Here is a 17,382-nt window from a genome sequence, read left to right on the forward strand (position 1 = left end):
TTGCAAATAGCTGCTAAGGTAAAGGAAGTTCGTAAACGTTATTTAAATGTCCCGGATTTGGGTATTATCCTATTATTTTGTCTCAAGGTTAATAAAATCGTAAGTGTACCACTGTCTAACTCTGGTGACAGGTATTGCCAAAAAAAGTATTTTCTTTACTGTAGTTACGTATCTTTTAGTTTATGGATCGATAATTTTTGCTCGTAAAGGTCATAAAACAATCCAAACTTGAAATGTCTTTTAACAAAGAAATCCTGTTGAATTTTCAGTATTCTTAATTAATTGAATCTAATTTTTAAGCGTGATATTTGGTGTAAAAAGCACTGATAAATTATGCTTATAATGGTTAGGAAATAACTGAAATTAGTATTGTCATCTGGTGCTAAGCTCAGATTTCAGCTATCAATCTATTTGGAAACTGATTTAGATGGTAAGATCTGTCACTGAAAACTACAGCGTTTTTTTTCTTAATGCAGTAAAATATGAAAAGTGCATTCATTCGGATAAAGGAATTGAAATGAAATTTCATTTTTATTTTGCTTAAAGGAAAATCTTCCCTCCCCCCTCCTTACGTAAGAACACTACAACGTTTTTTTCTTAACGCAGTAAAATATGGAAATTACATTCATTCAGATAGAGGAATTAAATGAAATTTTATTTTTATTTTACCTAAAGGAAAATCTCCTCCTCCCCACTCATAAGTAAGAATATTAAGAAGAGGAAAGGAAAGGATTTATTTAGTCACGAAACAACAGCAATTTCTCCGTTCATAAATTTAAGCAGAATAACAGCTTTTACTTTTTTAACGGTTTCTTCTTTCTTTCTTTGTGAAAGTGAGAACTATGCTACCACAGAATATCATTTTGCCTAGAACACGTTCGTAAACTCATATAAGAAGAAAAAAAAACATTAAATCTCTTTTATCCGAATCCTCCTCTTCTTTTATTAAGGGTTTTGGTGTCAGATAATGTAATGTTACCCGAAGTAGTTTATTCCACGAAAGATGTGTATTGTGGTCAAAAAGTAATAACAAAGACCTTTTGAGGCATAAAGAATGGTCAGTTATTTTTGCCTTTGAAAATTTAAGAGATATGCAATCACGCATAATGGCAAGTTGAAGGGTAACGCTTACGGGAACGGTTAAATGTTTATTATTCTTATTCGTGTCCTCGCATTTCGAGTTATTCAAACAATTCTAGCAGAATAATATCATTTTGTCATGATATAATGTAAACATGGTGTTACGATACCTGCCCATATTTAGGAATATTATACAGATTTATATGGAAGTGGAAACTCCATAATAAAGGACTAAGAGTTACTGATGAAAAAGTGTTAGTACTTTTATAAAATACATAGAAAATCAATCAAGTATGGATTAATTTAAAACGTGGCTTTAGAAAGGAAAGCATACCTATACATTTAAAATTAATAAATACGTGGATGCCTTCCTGTCTCGCTTGGATAAATTGCGGCATTTGCTTATGCGACGATTCAGCAGCCAATCAGGTTCGACACCCACGCATGACGTCACTTTCAGGTATCCAATTAAATTTGATCCGATAATTGATTTAGCGAGATAATAAGCCAAGCCTAAAAGCTGTAACATTGACACGTTATGCACAACCATGTGAATACGCGCAAACACGTGATTTCAGCGGTCTTTTTCTTTTCGAATTGCAGATACCCCATTGTGATTGAAAAGAGGCAATGGTATTTGACAAACAGAAAGTACCTTGTTTTTAAGTATCTTTATACTTAAGCATATTGCTTATAAAATACTGTATATTTCATTGTAAAAATAAAGTTTTTTATTTAATGGGAAATCAGAGTCATTACTTTCATAAAATTTAATTGCTGCTTCAAATTCAATAAAAGATGACATAATTCTTACCTGTATAAGACCAAGATCCGAGAAAAGAAGTTTCAACAACAATTTTCAGTAGAATATTTTGACTGATGTAGTATAATTCATCATATTGGTTTTTTCCTCAGTAAAATTTGAAATCGCGATGAATTTTTATGTAGAAATCTGATGATAACCAAGCATTGTTAGATATTTTTTTCCCCTTATAAAAGGTAAAATACCAAAAAAGGTAACATTGTTGTGGAAATGCCCAACTGTATTTTACTATAACTACGTTTGTAGTTGTTTGATAAAAATTTATTTTCAGAATTTAGATTTTTTCTTTTCCTCGCTTGGTACTGAAAAAATACTCCTTACAAAAATAAATAGAACTCCACAAAAAATAAGTAAAAACATTTATTTTTTTGCTGGTGCTTCTGCATCCATTAGCATTTATTATAGAAATAAATTTTCTGTTTGTCTAACTGTGCAGCTTTCAGAAAGAATTTTGTGGCAAAAGAACTCCGCAGCGGCCATTGTTTTGCATTCATTTGGAAAAATTATGTAATCGTTTCATTAGTTGATTAATAAAAAAAAAACTGTTATCAAAATTTTTATTCGATTTTTGCGCTAAAAAATTCTGAAACGAAAAAATTTTTTTTTTTTACATTTTTCATTGGTCCAACCCTTTTAAAGCTCATTTTAACGTGTTTTTCACTAGAAATCTATTTCTTGTATAAATTTTAGAGCACAATTTTACGCTTACATAAAGAATGTGTTTCGTGCAAGAACTTAAGGCATGTTTTAGGATAAATACAAAAGTTATCTGTGCAGCTTTCTTTCCTAAAATGTCTTAGCAATTTACGAAGAAAAACACATTCGAAAAAGCGTTTTCGTAATTTGCGAAGAAGCGCATTCGAAAAAGAGTTTTAGTGACCAACCCATTGAACGAAAAATGAAATTAGTTATTATCAATGCGGTTAAAGGTCAGTGGATAAATGGAAAATTCTAAAAAAACACTGATAGAGAAAACATTCGAATTATTGAACCGTTACTTGACTCCTTTCAAAAAATTCAGACAAGTTCTTTTCTTTTTTTTTTTTAACATTTCATCCAAGGTCCCTGGGTGTTAGAAACGAAAGAAAAATGAACATTTCGTGAGAAAAAGACGAGGTTGAGAAGAACTCAAGTCTGAAATTTGCTTTGACACCTTGCAATTAAGGTGGCGGTTACGGTTAATTCAGAGAATGTAATCGTCTGTTCTCGTATTTCTCAGCTCTTTTGTTCTGTTGATAGCAAACTCTACTGGTGGGCCATTTTTTTGTATGTATTTGCAATTGCTGACCAGAAATTACACGGATAAATAATAATCAACACATCTGAAATTGATTTTTTATTCCACCGTTCAACAGAGCAAACTCTTAAGCCACACAAGCTATTGAATTCAGAACATTTTGTTTCTTGTCTGCTCTCTGTAATTATTTCCCCGACTTTCTCTTCATAATAAAGCAACGTCAAAAGTCGAATTTATTGTTTTTTCTTCTTCTAACTGTTTTGATAGTGTGGTGAAGAAGATAAATATTGCTTGTATTTTTTGAATTTTTTAACACCACGTTCGATTTTTATTGCGAAAGTTGACGCAGCAAAATTTTTTATATCGCAAACACTGTTCTAAGAAAGAGGACATGGTAACTAAATGCTAGTAAAGGTCGGTCAATTTGCCATGCTGTTTTGCTTACCTTAAGATAATACAGTGAATTCTCTCAGGAGCAACCACTCTTGGTCGGAGGTTGGTCGTTCTTTGAGTTACGTACACTAACTTCAAAATGTTATCGAAGTTGCATGATTTTTAGAAAATGATTTTAATTTTAGTCAGTATCATTTTTTTTCCTTTTTGGCGTGGATATGCTACTTGGCGTCATGAAAACCGGATCGATTAATGAAATTTAGCATCAATAAAAATTATCCCTGTTTATATAATTATGCGTGAAAACAAATTTACCAATTATGAATTAAGTTTGCATTTATTGTAAATCATAAAAATTAGTTTTATTTTATGTTATAAAATGAGAAGAGTTTTGTTTGTTTAAAACGTTATTTTTTTCTAATTTAACCTTCAACTCGAAAAATTAATCATTGATAGCATCGTTTTTCGTTTACATGACTACAACATGAGGTTGAAGATCTTTTTCAAAGATCGTCGAAAAGAGCGCTCTGAATAAAAGCCTTATATTTTGAATACATTTTAATCTATTTGATCACATTTAAATATTTTGAATACATTTTAATCAATTTATTTGTTTTGTTAATATTTTTTGTTTTGATATTTTTTTGTGTTTCCTTATTTGACCTTTTTCGCATTTGCTACAGAGGTTTCCCGGGCGCTGGGAAGGGTTTTCATGGTCTTTTCTAAAGGTTTTTTTAAAAAATAGTCTATAGGTCAACACAATGTCTATAGAAAAAAACTTTGTGCCTCCCAAGAGTGGTCGTAAAGATATGGGGTCACGATATAGAGTTGGTCTTTTCTAGAGGTTTCAATGTATTATCTTTTTCAAATAAATTTACGATTATTTTCTATACTTGCTCTTACTTTTAAGAAATCATTTGATAGTTTTTGAACATCGCAAAAATAAAATTGCGATTCGACTTAATTGTCAAAATGATACTCTACCTGATAATTATCTAATTTTAAATATAGTTTTTCGGTAAGATAAATTGGCAGACATTTTTTTTCTTATAAAGGTGGGCTAATATATTTGCAAACGTTTTTACATTTAAATATAATTTCAATAAGTAAGACTTAAGAAAAACACAATTTAAGATTTTTCTTTATAATTAAAAACTAGAGCTGTCGAGGCTTAGGGAGCAGTGAGCACCCCGGTGATGCAGTGTTCGAATCCCGGCGCTGACTGTTAATGCGAATTCTACTCTCAGCTCACATTGACCTCAATACTGTCAAAGGTATTTTATAGAGCCGCGATGGCTCAGGGGATAGAACGTTTCCCCTCCAACCGGGTTCGATGAACCGGGTTCGTATCCCGGCGATGACTGGTAAATACGAATCCGCATCAGACTTGCACCGATCACAGCGCTGACGTGAAATATCGTTAGGGGTAGACAGATCATGGGTTAGAGTCCCTCTGCAGTCAGGCTAACCGTGGGAGGTTCTCGCGGTCTTCCTCTCCATGTAACGCAAATGCGAATTAGTTCCATCAATAAGTCCTCCACGAAGTCAAATTTAACCCAATACTTGATCCAGGTGCTCCCTTGTCTTCTGTATTGGCTTCAAAATTACGAGGCTGCAGAGTTTAGTATTAGTAGTCGTAAACTCAAAAATTTTGTCGGCTGTTCAACGACGGTTACAAAAATAAAGGCATTTTATAAAGCTTTTGTTAAAATATTAAAATTTGTTAAAAGTTCGCTTTTAGAATAATGGCACTTATCTGCTTAAAAAACAGGCGTTCGTTTTTAAATAACAGTGTGAAATAAGCAGTTTTATACTGGCACACCATCTGACAGTTTTAGTTTTTGAAAAATTAAAGACATTTTTTTTTTTTTTTTTGCAGTGTTTCAATCCAATAATACAGCGGTTACAAACAAAGAAAGATGCTATATAATAATAAAAATATATTATTGTATTTCAAAAATGAAATATAAGATAAATAAAAACTCATGATTTATTTAGACAGCTTGAAGGACCGGTGCATATAGGGGGTGGGTTGGGGTTCATATTCAGTCGCAACAGGGGGCTGTCGGCTTGTGAAACCGTAACAGAGTATCAAGATTAAATAAAATAAAATAATAAAGTGATGGCTGAGAGTTATTTTGACCCCTTTTGTGATTACAAGATGGTTCAAAACATTAATGGGTTAAAATGATAAAAAAAAGAATTGTAAAGTAAATATTGCTAAGCTCTGTTTAGTTTTGAAATAGTTTTAAAAAGTATGTCAAAGAAGCTTCTTTGTAAAACTTGTTTTTGTGAAATTATTTTAGCTGTCATTATTTGATATATATATATATATATATATATATATATATATATATATATATATATATATATATATATATATATATATATATATATATTAGTATAAAAATAAGTTTAAATAAATAAAATATTAAATATTAAGTAAAAATAAAAATTTATAAAAATTAACTAAAAAATGATTGTTTTCAAACTTGTTAAATGTTTGTTCTCAAAAAATGCTAAAAATTACGCAAGAAATGAGCATTTAAAGTATTTCGTTTATACTGCGCATGCGCAATAAAAATTTAAAGATTTCTTTTCATATTTTTGCCGTGAATCGTATGTGGCAACTAATGAAAAAAAGTCTAATTTAAATGTCTTGAAAAGTTAGGAAGTTTTAAACTATTTGCTTAGTAGTTTTTGTATTTTTTGAAAGAAACTAAAAATGATAAAGGGTTTTCTTAACAATAATTTACGGTTATGAAATACAGCGTGGTGTCTTTTTTGCGATTGAAGTAAAACACGGCTCATTTCCAAACAATAATTTTTAAGAATGCTCCCTATTTTGCAGTTAAAATCTAATAGAAATAGTTTTTCATCATTGAATTTTATTTAATTTATAAAATAAATTATTGATAAATTTTTGAACATGAATAAAAGATAATTTTCGAACTACTTTTGGTTGAATTTTATAACTTAAAACAAATATAATTCCGATAATCCAGCAACTTTTTTAGTAGGTATTAGATTGTTTCTCATAATTAAAATTACCAAAATATATTTTTGTTTGTCATTAGAGCTTAATGTATACAAATAATTGCTAAAACGAAAAATTCTAAGTCTAATTATATCAGTGCATTGTTTTCTGTAATGTATGTGATTTGCGTAGAGTATAATTAATACTGATGCGTTGATGATTTATTTTATCCCATACAAAGAACAGGTATGCATAAAAAACTTTATAGGTTCACATTTTAAATCCATTTCTAAGAAGAGTCATTCTGCAATAAGTCGTTCAATTTTTTTTTCAATCCTAAAACAGGTTTAGTTAAATTAGTTTCTATGACAAGAATATTAGATATAAATGCCTTTAATGAAGATTTACGTTTGCGTTTGAATGATTTCAAATGGTATAACCCAATCACGTATTCGTTGAAACGAATATACTCGTCGAATGTTTAAACATTTGAAGCATCCAACAAGTCATGTCACCCTTTCACTCGCTTATCTTAGGAAAATGATCACAAGATCATAAATTATGCTATAAATTAGCCTCCATTGATCCGTGATTATTAGACTTAGTTTTTTTCTTCTTCCGCCGAACAAAAAGGTTCTAATCTAAAGATTTATATAACGCAGACTGTGGGATTTCTGTCAATGTGCTTCGATATTTGCATATTCTATTCATATGTTTTTTACTAAGTTTAATTTAACATTACATAATGTTACATTATATATATATATACATATATATATATATATATATATATATATATATATATATATATATATATATATATATATATATATATATATATATATATATATATATATATATATATATATATATATATATATATATATATATATATATATATATATATATATATATATACATATATATATATATATAATAATAATAATAATAATAATAATAATAATAATATTTTTTTTTCCTAATGCACTAATGCATAACCACAAATTCGGGTAAGGGGATTTTGTTTGGTTGGCTGAATTGTAAATAATAATTTAATTAGTGCTGAATCATATTTTAATTGTTCTTTCAGACAAATTTTGTAATTTTCACAGATATAAAACTTAGTTACGAAGTAAAATTATTTAGATTAATCTTTAGGTTGTAGAAATTTATGAGATAAACGGTGCTATGGAGATGCATGCTGTCATACCTATAACTTATGACGGAGCTTCACTTTTTCGAGCAATGGCACATCTATCTATCTATCTATCTACATGTATAAAAAAGCCGCGGTGGATCATGGGTTAGAGTCCTCCTACAGTCAGACTAACCCTGTGAGGTTTTCGTGATTTTTCACTCCATATAACTCAAATCCGAATTAGTTCCATCAAAAAGATCTCCACTATGACAAATTTCTCCCAATACTTGATTCAGTTGGTCCCTTATCTTCTGGATTAGGTTAAAAATTTCCGGGCCATGGAGATGAACATTGGTAGTCATAATCTCAAAATTGGGTCCACTCTTCAACGATGGTTATAAAATAGTATTATAGTATATGATACTCAAGCTCGAATGAAGTAGTTTAGCACTCAATGAAGCTTAGGTATGAGTTTTTTTTTCATTTTTATCTAATCTCATGACAGGGAGATGGAAATAATTTTAATATTTCTTCTGCCTACCATACTGAATTTCCGAAAACTAATACTTAGTAGTAGCTTGTGTGATTTAATGATTGAGAGACAGATTTTTAATTATTACTAAAATTCTATACACGAAGACCTTTAACAATATCGTGGACTTAAAAAGATTTTAAATTGAAATAATAGTACTTACGCGGGGCAAAGCTACAGGCAACAGCTAGACGGTGAAAAATTTGGTTAATATGTTTTTTAAAACTGATTTAGGTCTTAGGATTGGAAGAGGGATTGAGGAATTAGAATGTTTCAGCTATGATGTGCATTTGACTTGGTTAACATTAGATTTTACAGGTTGCACAAAATAATTCTGAAAGGTGACCTAGCTGATCGCCAAATGCTGTTAGATAGGTTAAAATTTTGCTTAAGCTTTTGCTCACTTTTTTATTTATTGTTAGAGTTTATAATTGTTTATTAGTTTGATAGAATTTTCAGAATTTTAAAAATAAATAACGCTACGAAAATACTGCTATTTATTGCAAAAATACTGAAGGATACTGTAAAACTACTGCTATTTAGGTTTTTTAAAGGCTTTAAAATTTGATCATGTATTTCGTGCGTCTTGTAGCACTTGTAATTTCGGAAATTTCAGTCAAAATAGCTCTTAGTTCAACTAAGACGAAATATATCGAGACTATAAATATATCGAATATATCGAAATATATATAGACTTCATCGAAATATAATTTATTTTTTCTGAATTATTTTCGCTATTTTCAATCCAATTCGTTTTAGTGGAAGGCTTTTTGAATGATATCAGCATTCATTTTCGTAACTTAATATAAATTGGATTGTGAACATTTCATCACTTGGGCCTTCACTGTTGTTGATAATTTTTTTTAGAAAGGAACTTAAAATTAAAGAGATTAAAAAAAGAAAAAAAACTGCTTTCACTTTGTTTCTATTAATTGTTAAAAAGAGACAAAAATAATTTATTTAACCGAATTTTAGATGCAGAAAAATTGGTTCAATGCTGAACCATAATATCGGTACCTTGAACCTCAATATCGGTGCCTTTACAATAATAATATCGGTAACTTTAGCAGTAATATCGGCCTTAATCTATTATATAGGTACTGTATCGAATAATATTATTCCTGTTAAATTGAACCTTGTTTCTGTCTGAATTTAACCATAGTATCGTGCAATCAAATTAAAAATGTACGTTGAAGCAGCTCAACTTATCATCGCATAAAAATTGCAAAAAATTTGAACGATAATATGGGTGTACGTGCACCAAAATTTCTAACACTTTATATATTCTTATTAAATGTCTGCCAAAGTCAAAACTGCAGACGATGAAAAAAAAATTTAACCCAAAAGGCGTGACCCTAAAATCGTTCTCTCGCAATACTAACAGATTTTTATTTAACTGCAGTTCTTTCTAGACTCTATCACCCTCAGGCTACGCTGTTTGCGTAAGAACTTGACACCTTGCTCCTTGCGCGTCCTGCTTATTTCTTCTACAGCAAAACTTTCATCCAAAAACCCACGGGGATTCTATTTTATTGCTAAGAAATGTATGCTCTGCGCCATGTCTCTTTTAAACTGTTCAACAAAGCGGGGAGCAATGTAACAAAACTTCCATCTGCTGAGCAACTTGGAACACCCAAGTATATATACCTGAATAAATATACTTGCTACTAAGAAAACACTAGAATAAATATACGCAGAATTCATTAAAAATATATATATTGCTAAAAAAATGCTTGTTTTATCATATTTATAAGAATATAGCCATAATAATGGTTAGAATATAGTCATTCGCCATATTTTTCAAAGAAATCTATTTTCTGCTGAAAAATATAGTCATTGAAATATATATACAGAAGTAAAAACATAATAATGAAGTGGTACTCATATAAATAAAGTAAAAACAATGTAAAAGGCGCATACAATGTCACATAAAAGTTCACGTGTTCAAATTTTAAAATCATGGAAGATACGAATAGTTAATTAATCGATTCAAATTTTATTTTCAAAGAAGATTAAAAACATTCTTTACTTTTGCTCAGACCATAAAATGTCTATTCCCTACAAATTTTGAGTTATTTTTCTATTTTCTATTAATAAATATACCTTTATGAGCTATAATAAAAATTTGAATGAAAAACTTTAAGTTTTTGTTTAATTCTTTTTCACTGTCTTAATTTGGTTGCTTAGCAACGGAGGAAAATTAGGCATATCTCTTTTCAATTAGTTTATGTTATCGTAATTTACTCCATTTACGGAGGTGACAGTGCTTGGCTACTTTTAGGGATTATCGCAAAATATATGTAGCTTCCCAGCTCCCTAATTTTTGATTCAAGTTTTTTGAAATTTTGTCAATTCCCTTCTATTTTGAAGATCAGGATTCCAATTTTGTTAAAAAGTATATGTTTTTTCAGAGAATGCATGTTTTTACGTTTGATTTCGTAACTTCATTAATAGTTACACTAATTAGAATATTTGAGGTCGCCCCGTTGAACCCTTAACATTGAGTCCTAAAACGTGAAGGTCCAATCATTAGATCAAAACTTATTCTGGACTGTCCGTTTTTATTTTGAACTCCAAACTGCCTGTTATTGACCCAAACTGTATTTGCGAACTTGGATTCAATTCTTAAACAAATCTGTTTACACTGCATTTTGGAAGGCGTCGTTTATTTAATTTTTTTTTACTCAGTGCCAACCACTCAGGTGTGCAATATTAAGGTCAGTGACAGTTATCAAGATGGATTTGAAATCGTGACAAACAGAGGGAATTACGCGAAGAAAAAAAAATTCGCTGGAAAGAATTTTTATTTAAAAATGTCGAATGATTTTTTTGTCCTGAATTTAAAAAAAATGAAAAAAAAAATGTTTGTTTTTCAAAGTTCTTGAGTTATCTTAAGTGTATTTTCTTTGAAAAAATTTATTTACTTAAAAATATGGCTTGGTAGATAAATAGTAAACCTAGTTATTTGTCTAGAGATATTTTAAAAAGAAATAAAAAGGTTTTGTTTTCTTTAATGTTTGTTTTCGAAATTCGGATTATAGTAAAGATAAATTAAGGGGTTTAGGTCAATATAATAAAAATGCACATTTTCAAATTGTTTAGGACAATGGTGTCTGTGAAAAATAGCGTAATTCTTATGCCTCTGTAAAACGTAAAAAGGAAATGGCCCAAAACAGTTTTTGTTAATGGGGCTTTCTCATTGGTTAAAAAAATCATATGCTCGTTTTTAACTTTTTATGAATTAAAAGAAAGAAACATACTGATCTTGAACTTAAATGCTTAGCTACTAGGAGGTTTTTTTTCTCTATGATTATTTTTTAACGTTTCTTCCAATTTTATAAGGATGCATCTCAAAACCTACAAAGGATAATAGAAAAAAATTAATGACGTTTTTTAAGAACATCTATATACTGGGGAAACTCGTAAAATATTTTTAGATTTTGGTTTATAATTTTTTTTAAAAAAATAGTAAAATGGAGAGATGTAAAATTTTAATGAAGTTCATTTTTGATTTTTATAAATTCAGAAAAAATTCTGAAAACAAATCAAAGTATGAACATTTTTTTAAATTCGAAATAAACCAAGAAATTTAAATATGGGAGCATAATATTTTTAGCAATATTATGCTCTGAAACACTGAAAAATTCTGAAAACAAATCAAAGTATGAACATTTTTTTAAATTCAAAATAAATTAAAAAGTTTAAATATGAAGGTATAATATTTTTAGCATTATCAAATATTTAAAAATATCAAATTTTAAAACTTTGTATATTTTTATTTTTTTAAATGTACTCAATACAGATTTATTAGAATTTTCCGTATAGGTTCTGTTAAGTTTTGTATTAGTTCAAAGCAATGCGTGTAGTTTTTCTAAGAAAAGTCTCAAAGTTTTAAGAATGTGCCCCATTACCCCCAAACTTTTTTTTTACACTGCAAATAAATCAAATTTTTTAAAATGAAATAGTTACGATAATTACAGTTTTATTGTTGTACTTTTTCTTCAATTTTTTAACCATTTGAATTTCTAAATTATTTTAAACTTTGTATACCCAATTTTATTCAAAGATATACGATTTCTGAATCTCTTTCAAGGTCATCAAATTTTGTTAAAATAAAAAAAAATGAGCGTTTTAACTATTTATGTTAAAATTTTTTTAACCCTTAAACTTCTAAATTTTGTATATTCTTTTTTAATTAAAACGTTTAACAATTTCTAAATCTTCTTCCATGTTAAAATTTTTTTTTACGATAACCGTTTGAACTACTAAATTTCGTATACCCATATTTAATTAGGATATGTGAAATTTTTTTTCTTCTATATTATCAAATTTTGTTAAAATAGAATATAGAACAAGTAAAAGTTTTTGCAATAGTGTTTATCTGTAATTTTTTAAAACTATTTAAACTTCTAAATTGAAGTAAATTATTAAATTTTAAATAATTGATACAGTTTTAGAAATTGCATATATTTAATTTAAAGATCTATCTCAAAATCTTCTTAATGTTAATACATTTTGTTAAAATAAATTTAATATTTCACTTTAAATTTTCTTAATTATTAGAACTTATGAGTTTCGTAGGCTTTTCGCAGTTACATGATTTCCAAATTTTCTACCATATTATGAAATTTTGTTAAAATAAAATAACAAGGAAAATTAAAGTTTTACTTTAGTATAAAAAATAAAGAAATGATTAATTTTTTTTAACTATTTGAACTCTAAATTTCTCCTACCCATATTTAATTAAAAGATATATGATTTCTAAATCCTTTTATGTACGATTACAAATCCTTTTACGAACCCAATCTGAGTCGTTTATCAATCAGTTTTCACCAAAGAAAAAGTAAGAAAGTTCACGGTTGTCAGGCTCTACCTTTTCTTTAGAGAAAAATCCAAGGTTGATTGATCCTTAAAAGGTAATTTGTCTTTGGAATCTGGACTGAAGATGATCAAAGCAATGACACCGGTATCTATTTTCCATTTTACAACAAGCATAATGGTAATCGCAACAAAAACTTCACCATTTGGGACAACATCAAGACACAGAAGATGTGCCTAGAGCCTTTGCCTATGTTTTTCTTTCCTGGTAAAGAATTCATACCTTAGATTAATATAACTCTAAATTACATTGCACCATTTTGGCTCACACAAACGCAGTGTTTTAAGGTGGATTAGATATCTATGTGCCTTAGGGCCACAGTGGCGTAAGACAAATGTGACTTAAGTTATTCTGGTTTTGAGGTACGGAATTACAAGTTGTTTGTGTTAATTACAGCCGTTAAAAATGTTTTTTTTATGGCATCTTCACTCGCGTGCAAGAAAGCAAGCCTTTCTGCAGGGTCAATGTGTATTATTTTTCTAGTTTAATTCGTTATTTTTGTTGGTAGTGTGTAATTGATGATGTGACATGTTACACTGTTGGTTGTTTCATAATCTCCTTTTCAGTACGTCGTTTATACAAAGCTTTTAATGTCGCATCCGTAACGAGTCAACTACCTACATCTTGACGCGTATATTCCATTAAAGTAGGGATTTTATTATCAGATCAAAGATTTTTTATTAATTTTTATAAAAAGAGGTAAGTATTTAATAAAATTTATTTTCTTAATTTATTTCTTTTAATCGTAAAAGAATTTTCCAACAATCCTTTTTTAAATTGAAATCTGATATCGCAGTTTTGTTTTTAATTTAGTTCATGCAACATTGCTTTTTACTGTACTTAAATTGTTTTTAAATAGTTATCTGAAACAAATTTTGAATTAAAAGCTTGATTTAATTCGTTTTAATGGCAATATTTTTTTCAGGTAAATAAAGTTATATTACACCGAACTTCAACATAGCGAAAACTTCAATACTGATGGTGCTACGGCAGTGACCAAAATTCAAGCTAAAGAACTAGGACTAAAATATTGGCGGTGTTTTTAGCTGCAGCGAGATTTCGCTGTTTGCCAACGCCGCCTCACTTTCTTAACTTCCATGGCTAATCGGACTTACCTTGAAAATAGTTTATCAACGATTTTCCAAGTTGCAAACTCAACTCTTTCCACATTAGAAAAGAATTGCACAAGCTCAAGTCATTCTTTTCAAAACAGGACCGAGTCCTGGGTGATACCTCTTGTTGTGATATGTACTTTGAATGTTGTTGCCATTTTGATATTTGAAGTTTACGTTTTATATAAATCTTGCGGTGGTCGCCGTCATCTGTTTCTAGGGCAAATTCTTCTTCTTGGACTCCTGTTAAGTTCTTTGGTTGGATTTGCCTTTGTTCCTACACCGAACTGGTTCACGTGCGCCTTAACTAGGACTGGAGTTGGAATCGCTTCTGTTATAGTGTTTGCCACACTTCTCGTAAAATGTGTCTTCTTGTTAAGTTTACATATTGGTGTATATCTGAGTGCAGCATATCAAGGTTTGCTTCTATTCTTCGCTGTCGCAGTCCAAATTGTCATTGCAGTGCAATGGTTAATTTACAGACCAGCTTCTCTTGTAATCGTGGACCAGCTAACTTGCAATGCTAGATGTGCAGCTCCATCCTCTGACATTGTAGCTTCATTAGCATACAATATGCTACTAATGTTAGGGGTTGGCATACTAGCTGTGCGTGCTAGAACAGTTCCAGAAAACCATCACGAATCTCGGTTCATCGGCATAGCCATCACTATATGTATTCCATTGTGGGTTGCTTGGATTGTTGCATCCAGCGTTTCATCAATACAGCATCATGATCCATGCCTCGCATTTGGTATTGTCCTGACTGCCAGTATAGTATTTTTAGTGATGTTCCTGCCCAAAGCCCGACAACTGTCTGTAATGGGACGAAACGGTTTTTATACAGACGATGGTTTTTCTTCAGTAAATCAGTCCATCTACACACCATCTTTTTTGCATTTGAAACCACCAATATTGCCTTTTGTCAAGCAAGGAACCCTCGTAAAACCACTTACATCAAGTTTTCCAACTCATGCAGGTGAGTGAAGTTTTTAATTCTTTGAAAATGTTTATAGTTTTGATGTAGAACTCAGTTTTCAGCTATAATTAAACTTAGTTTTCAGCTGTAGAATGTTATAAATCATCTCGATGCTTCTTACAAAACATTTTTCTACTGAAAATCCCCTTATTTCAGATATTTACAGCAGTTTTTAATATGTAATTTAAAAAGTTTTCCCCCCGATGTTTTCCACACTTAACAAACAATTTAAACAAATTGATTCTTTGTTTAAATTGAACGAAATTGCTTCAGAGCAAAAATATTTGCGATACGATTAAAATGTATTAATTCTTCGTTTTAACGATTTAAAATATTTGAATTTTTTCTGAATTGAATTTTTGAATATTTGAAAATATTTGAATTAGTATCTTTTTCAAAAAGAATATTTATATACTTTTTCCTAATCTCCTAATCTTGACTTTTTATATTTATTTTTCCTAAAAAAATATTATATATGTATATATATATATCCTGGGGGGATAGTGAAAGGGCGTACAAGTTTTACTCAATAAGAAGTAAAATACGAAAAAAATAAAATTAAATTAAAAATGAATAAATAGGCACTCATGAAATACAATAGGGGAAAGAGAGGCTAGGTTAGATATTTTTTACAAATTTGTCAAAAAAAAATTTTAATATAATTTTTAATATTATTTTTAACAACTACTTAAGTTATCTTTTGTTAACAATAATTTATTTTGGTTTATATACGGAATTATAAAGTTGTTTATTTTTCCATAATATTTTTTTAAAAAAATAGGCTATTTTTGTCCACACTAGTTCCTCTGCACGGGATTAGTGCGCACGAGTTATGAGGCGGGTGCGGACAAAGCTGATAACTTAGTCGTTTATTTCAAAGGTATATCAAAAGAAAAGGAAATTAATTTCAATCTGAACCTTATTGGGGAAAGATATTGAAATGTTTGAGTTAAAATACTAATTTGTTATAGAGATTTCACTACACTGAGATAGATATTTTGAATGTACATAAGTACATTTAAAAACCGTTATTCATTTTGATTTATTTGAAACCTTGGAACCACTTTTAGATTGAATCAATATTAATAATCATAGTCTTAATTTAATTATGAAACGGCTAAAAGGGACAAAACTGGAGCAATGTACTTAAACCTTTACTGAAACAGTGTAAACAAGTCTCTAAAAAGATGAGACGTTCATTGATGTTCTAATTTAGTTTAACGTATGGCAAAAAATAAATATTTAATAAAAACGTTGTTCTCTTTTTGACTCATCTTTTAGCAAAAGTGATAAAACATCTTAAAATTTTGTTAAAACCTTTAAAAAAATGGATTAAAATAAATTTTTTGTTGCTAAATTTTTTACTGAGTTTTAAATGACTTTGGCTCCATTTAGACATCTGTTGTTTTTGCCTAATCCTGGTTTATTGAAACCAGACAGAGCAGAAGTTATTTTTATAATAGGTAAAAATCACCTAAATTATAATATATGATCGTCTTTTGTTTATATTTTGTAAATAAAATATGTAAATAAAAGAGTAAAAATAAAATCTTAAATTTACTTTCGTACCTTATTAACCTTCTTTTGCAAATTTCTACTGAAATATTCGTCCCATCGTAAAGACACGGCTCCCAGTAGAACACCGTAGTCAAGCATCACTGACTGCGGTCACTAAGCGGGTGTGTGACAACTTTGATAAGTCTGCGTGGGAACGGAGGGAGCGCGGTATTGGTCCTCTTTAAACTGTTCTACCGTAAAATGCTCGAATTCGAGCGAAGGTCATTGGGCTACCAAAGAAGAGGAGCCATCCCCTTTGCAGAGGATCAAAATTACAATGGCATGTTTTCGGATCATTCTCATGGATGTTTCCTAGATCGTCGCCAATAGCCCGTTGTGCAGCTCTAGTGCGACTTACCTACCTATTGAAGTATTCACAGTGTTATTGTGGAACTGCACTCAGTAATGTATACCAGTTTTGCAAATCAGCGATATCTCACGGAGAAAATTTGACCAATAAAGGAAAACGATGTTCATTCGGGCCCCATGCCCTTACTAGACCCCTACGTCATTGCACGAGGCAGAAATAAAAACAAATAAATTAATACTTAAATATTTTTTCAGAGAAGAGTAGAAAGAAACAAAAAAATCACAAAAATTTTTGTTAGAAACATTCAATCACGTAGAAACCTTTAGAGAAAGCTATTATTATTTGTTTCTTAATAGTGAAAAAAATCA

General features: G+C 29.7%; 1 protein-coding gene across 3 annotated transcripts in view; it reads left to right on the plus strand.

The window, feature by feature from the left end:
• The window catches only part of LOC107443664 (metabotropic glutamate receptor 3), a 65,773-nt gene that overhangs the window by 12,731 nt on the left and 35,660 nt on the right, over positions 1 to 17,382 (plus strand). For 2 of the 3 annotated variants that reach the window (XM_087166166.1, XM_087166167.1), the window contains exon 2: positions 13,985 to 15,147. In XM_087166166.1, the coding sequence (XP_087022292.1) occupies positions 14,157 to 15,147 (991 nt within the window). In that variant the 5' untranslated portion in view covers positions 13,985 to 14,156. Of the gene's footprint in view, positions 1 to 13,984; positions 15,148 to 17,382 lie in introns of those variants that run through there. The other variant, XM_021148381.4, reaches the window with a different exon arrangement.

The sequence above is a fragment of the Parasteatoda tepidariorum genome, chromosome 6 (genome assembly GCF_982258835.1).
Source record: "Parasteatoda tepidariorum strain Cologne lab strain chromosome 6, Ptep-v5.0, whole genome shotgun sequence".
In the NCBI taxonomy this organism is placed as follows: domain Eukaryota; kingdom Metazoa; phylum Arthropoda; class Arachnida; order Araneae; family Theridiidae; genus Parasteatoda; species Parasteatoda tepidariorum.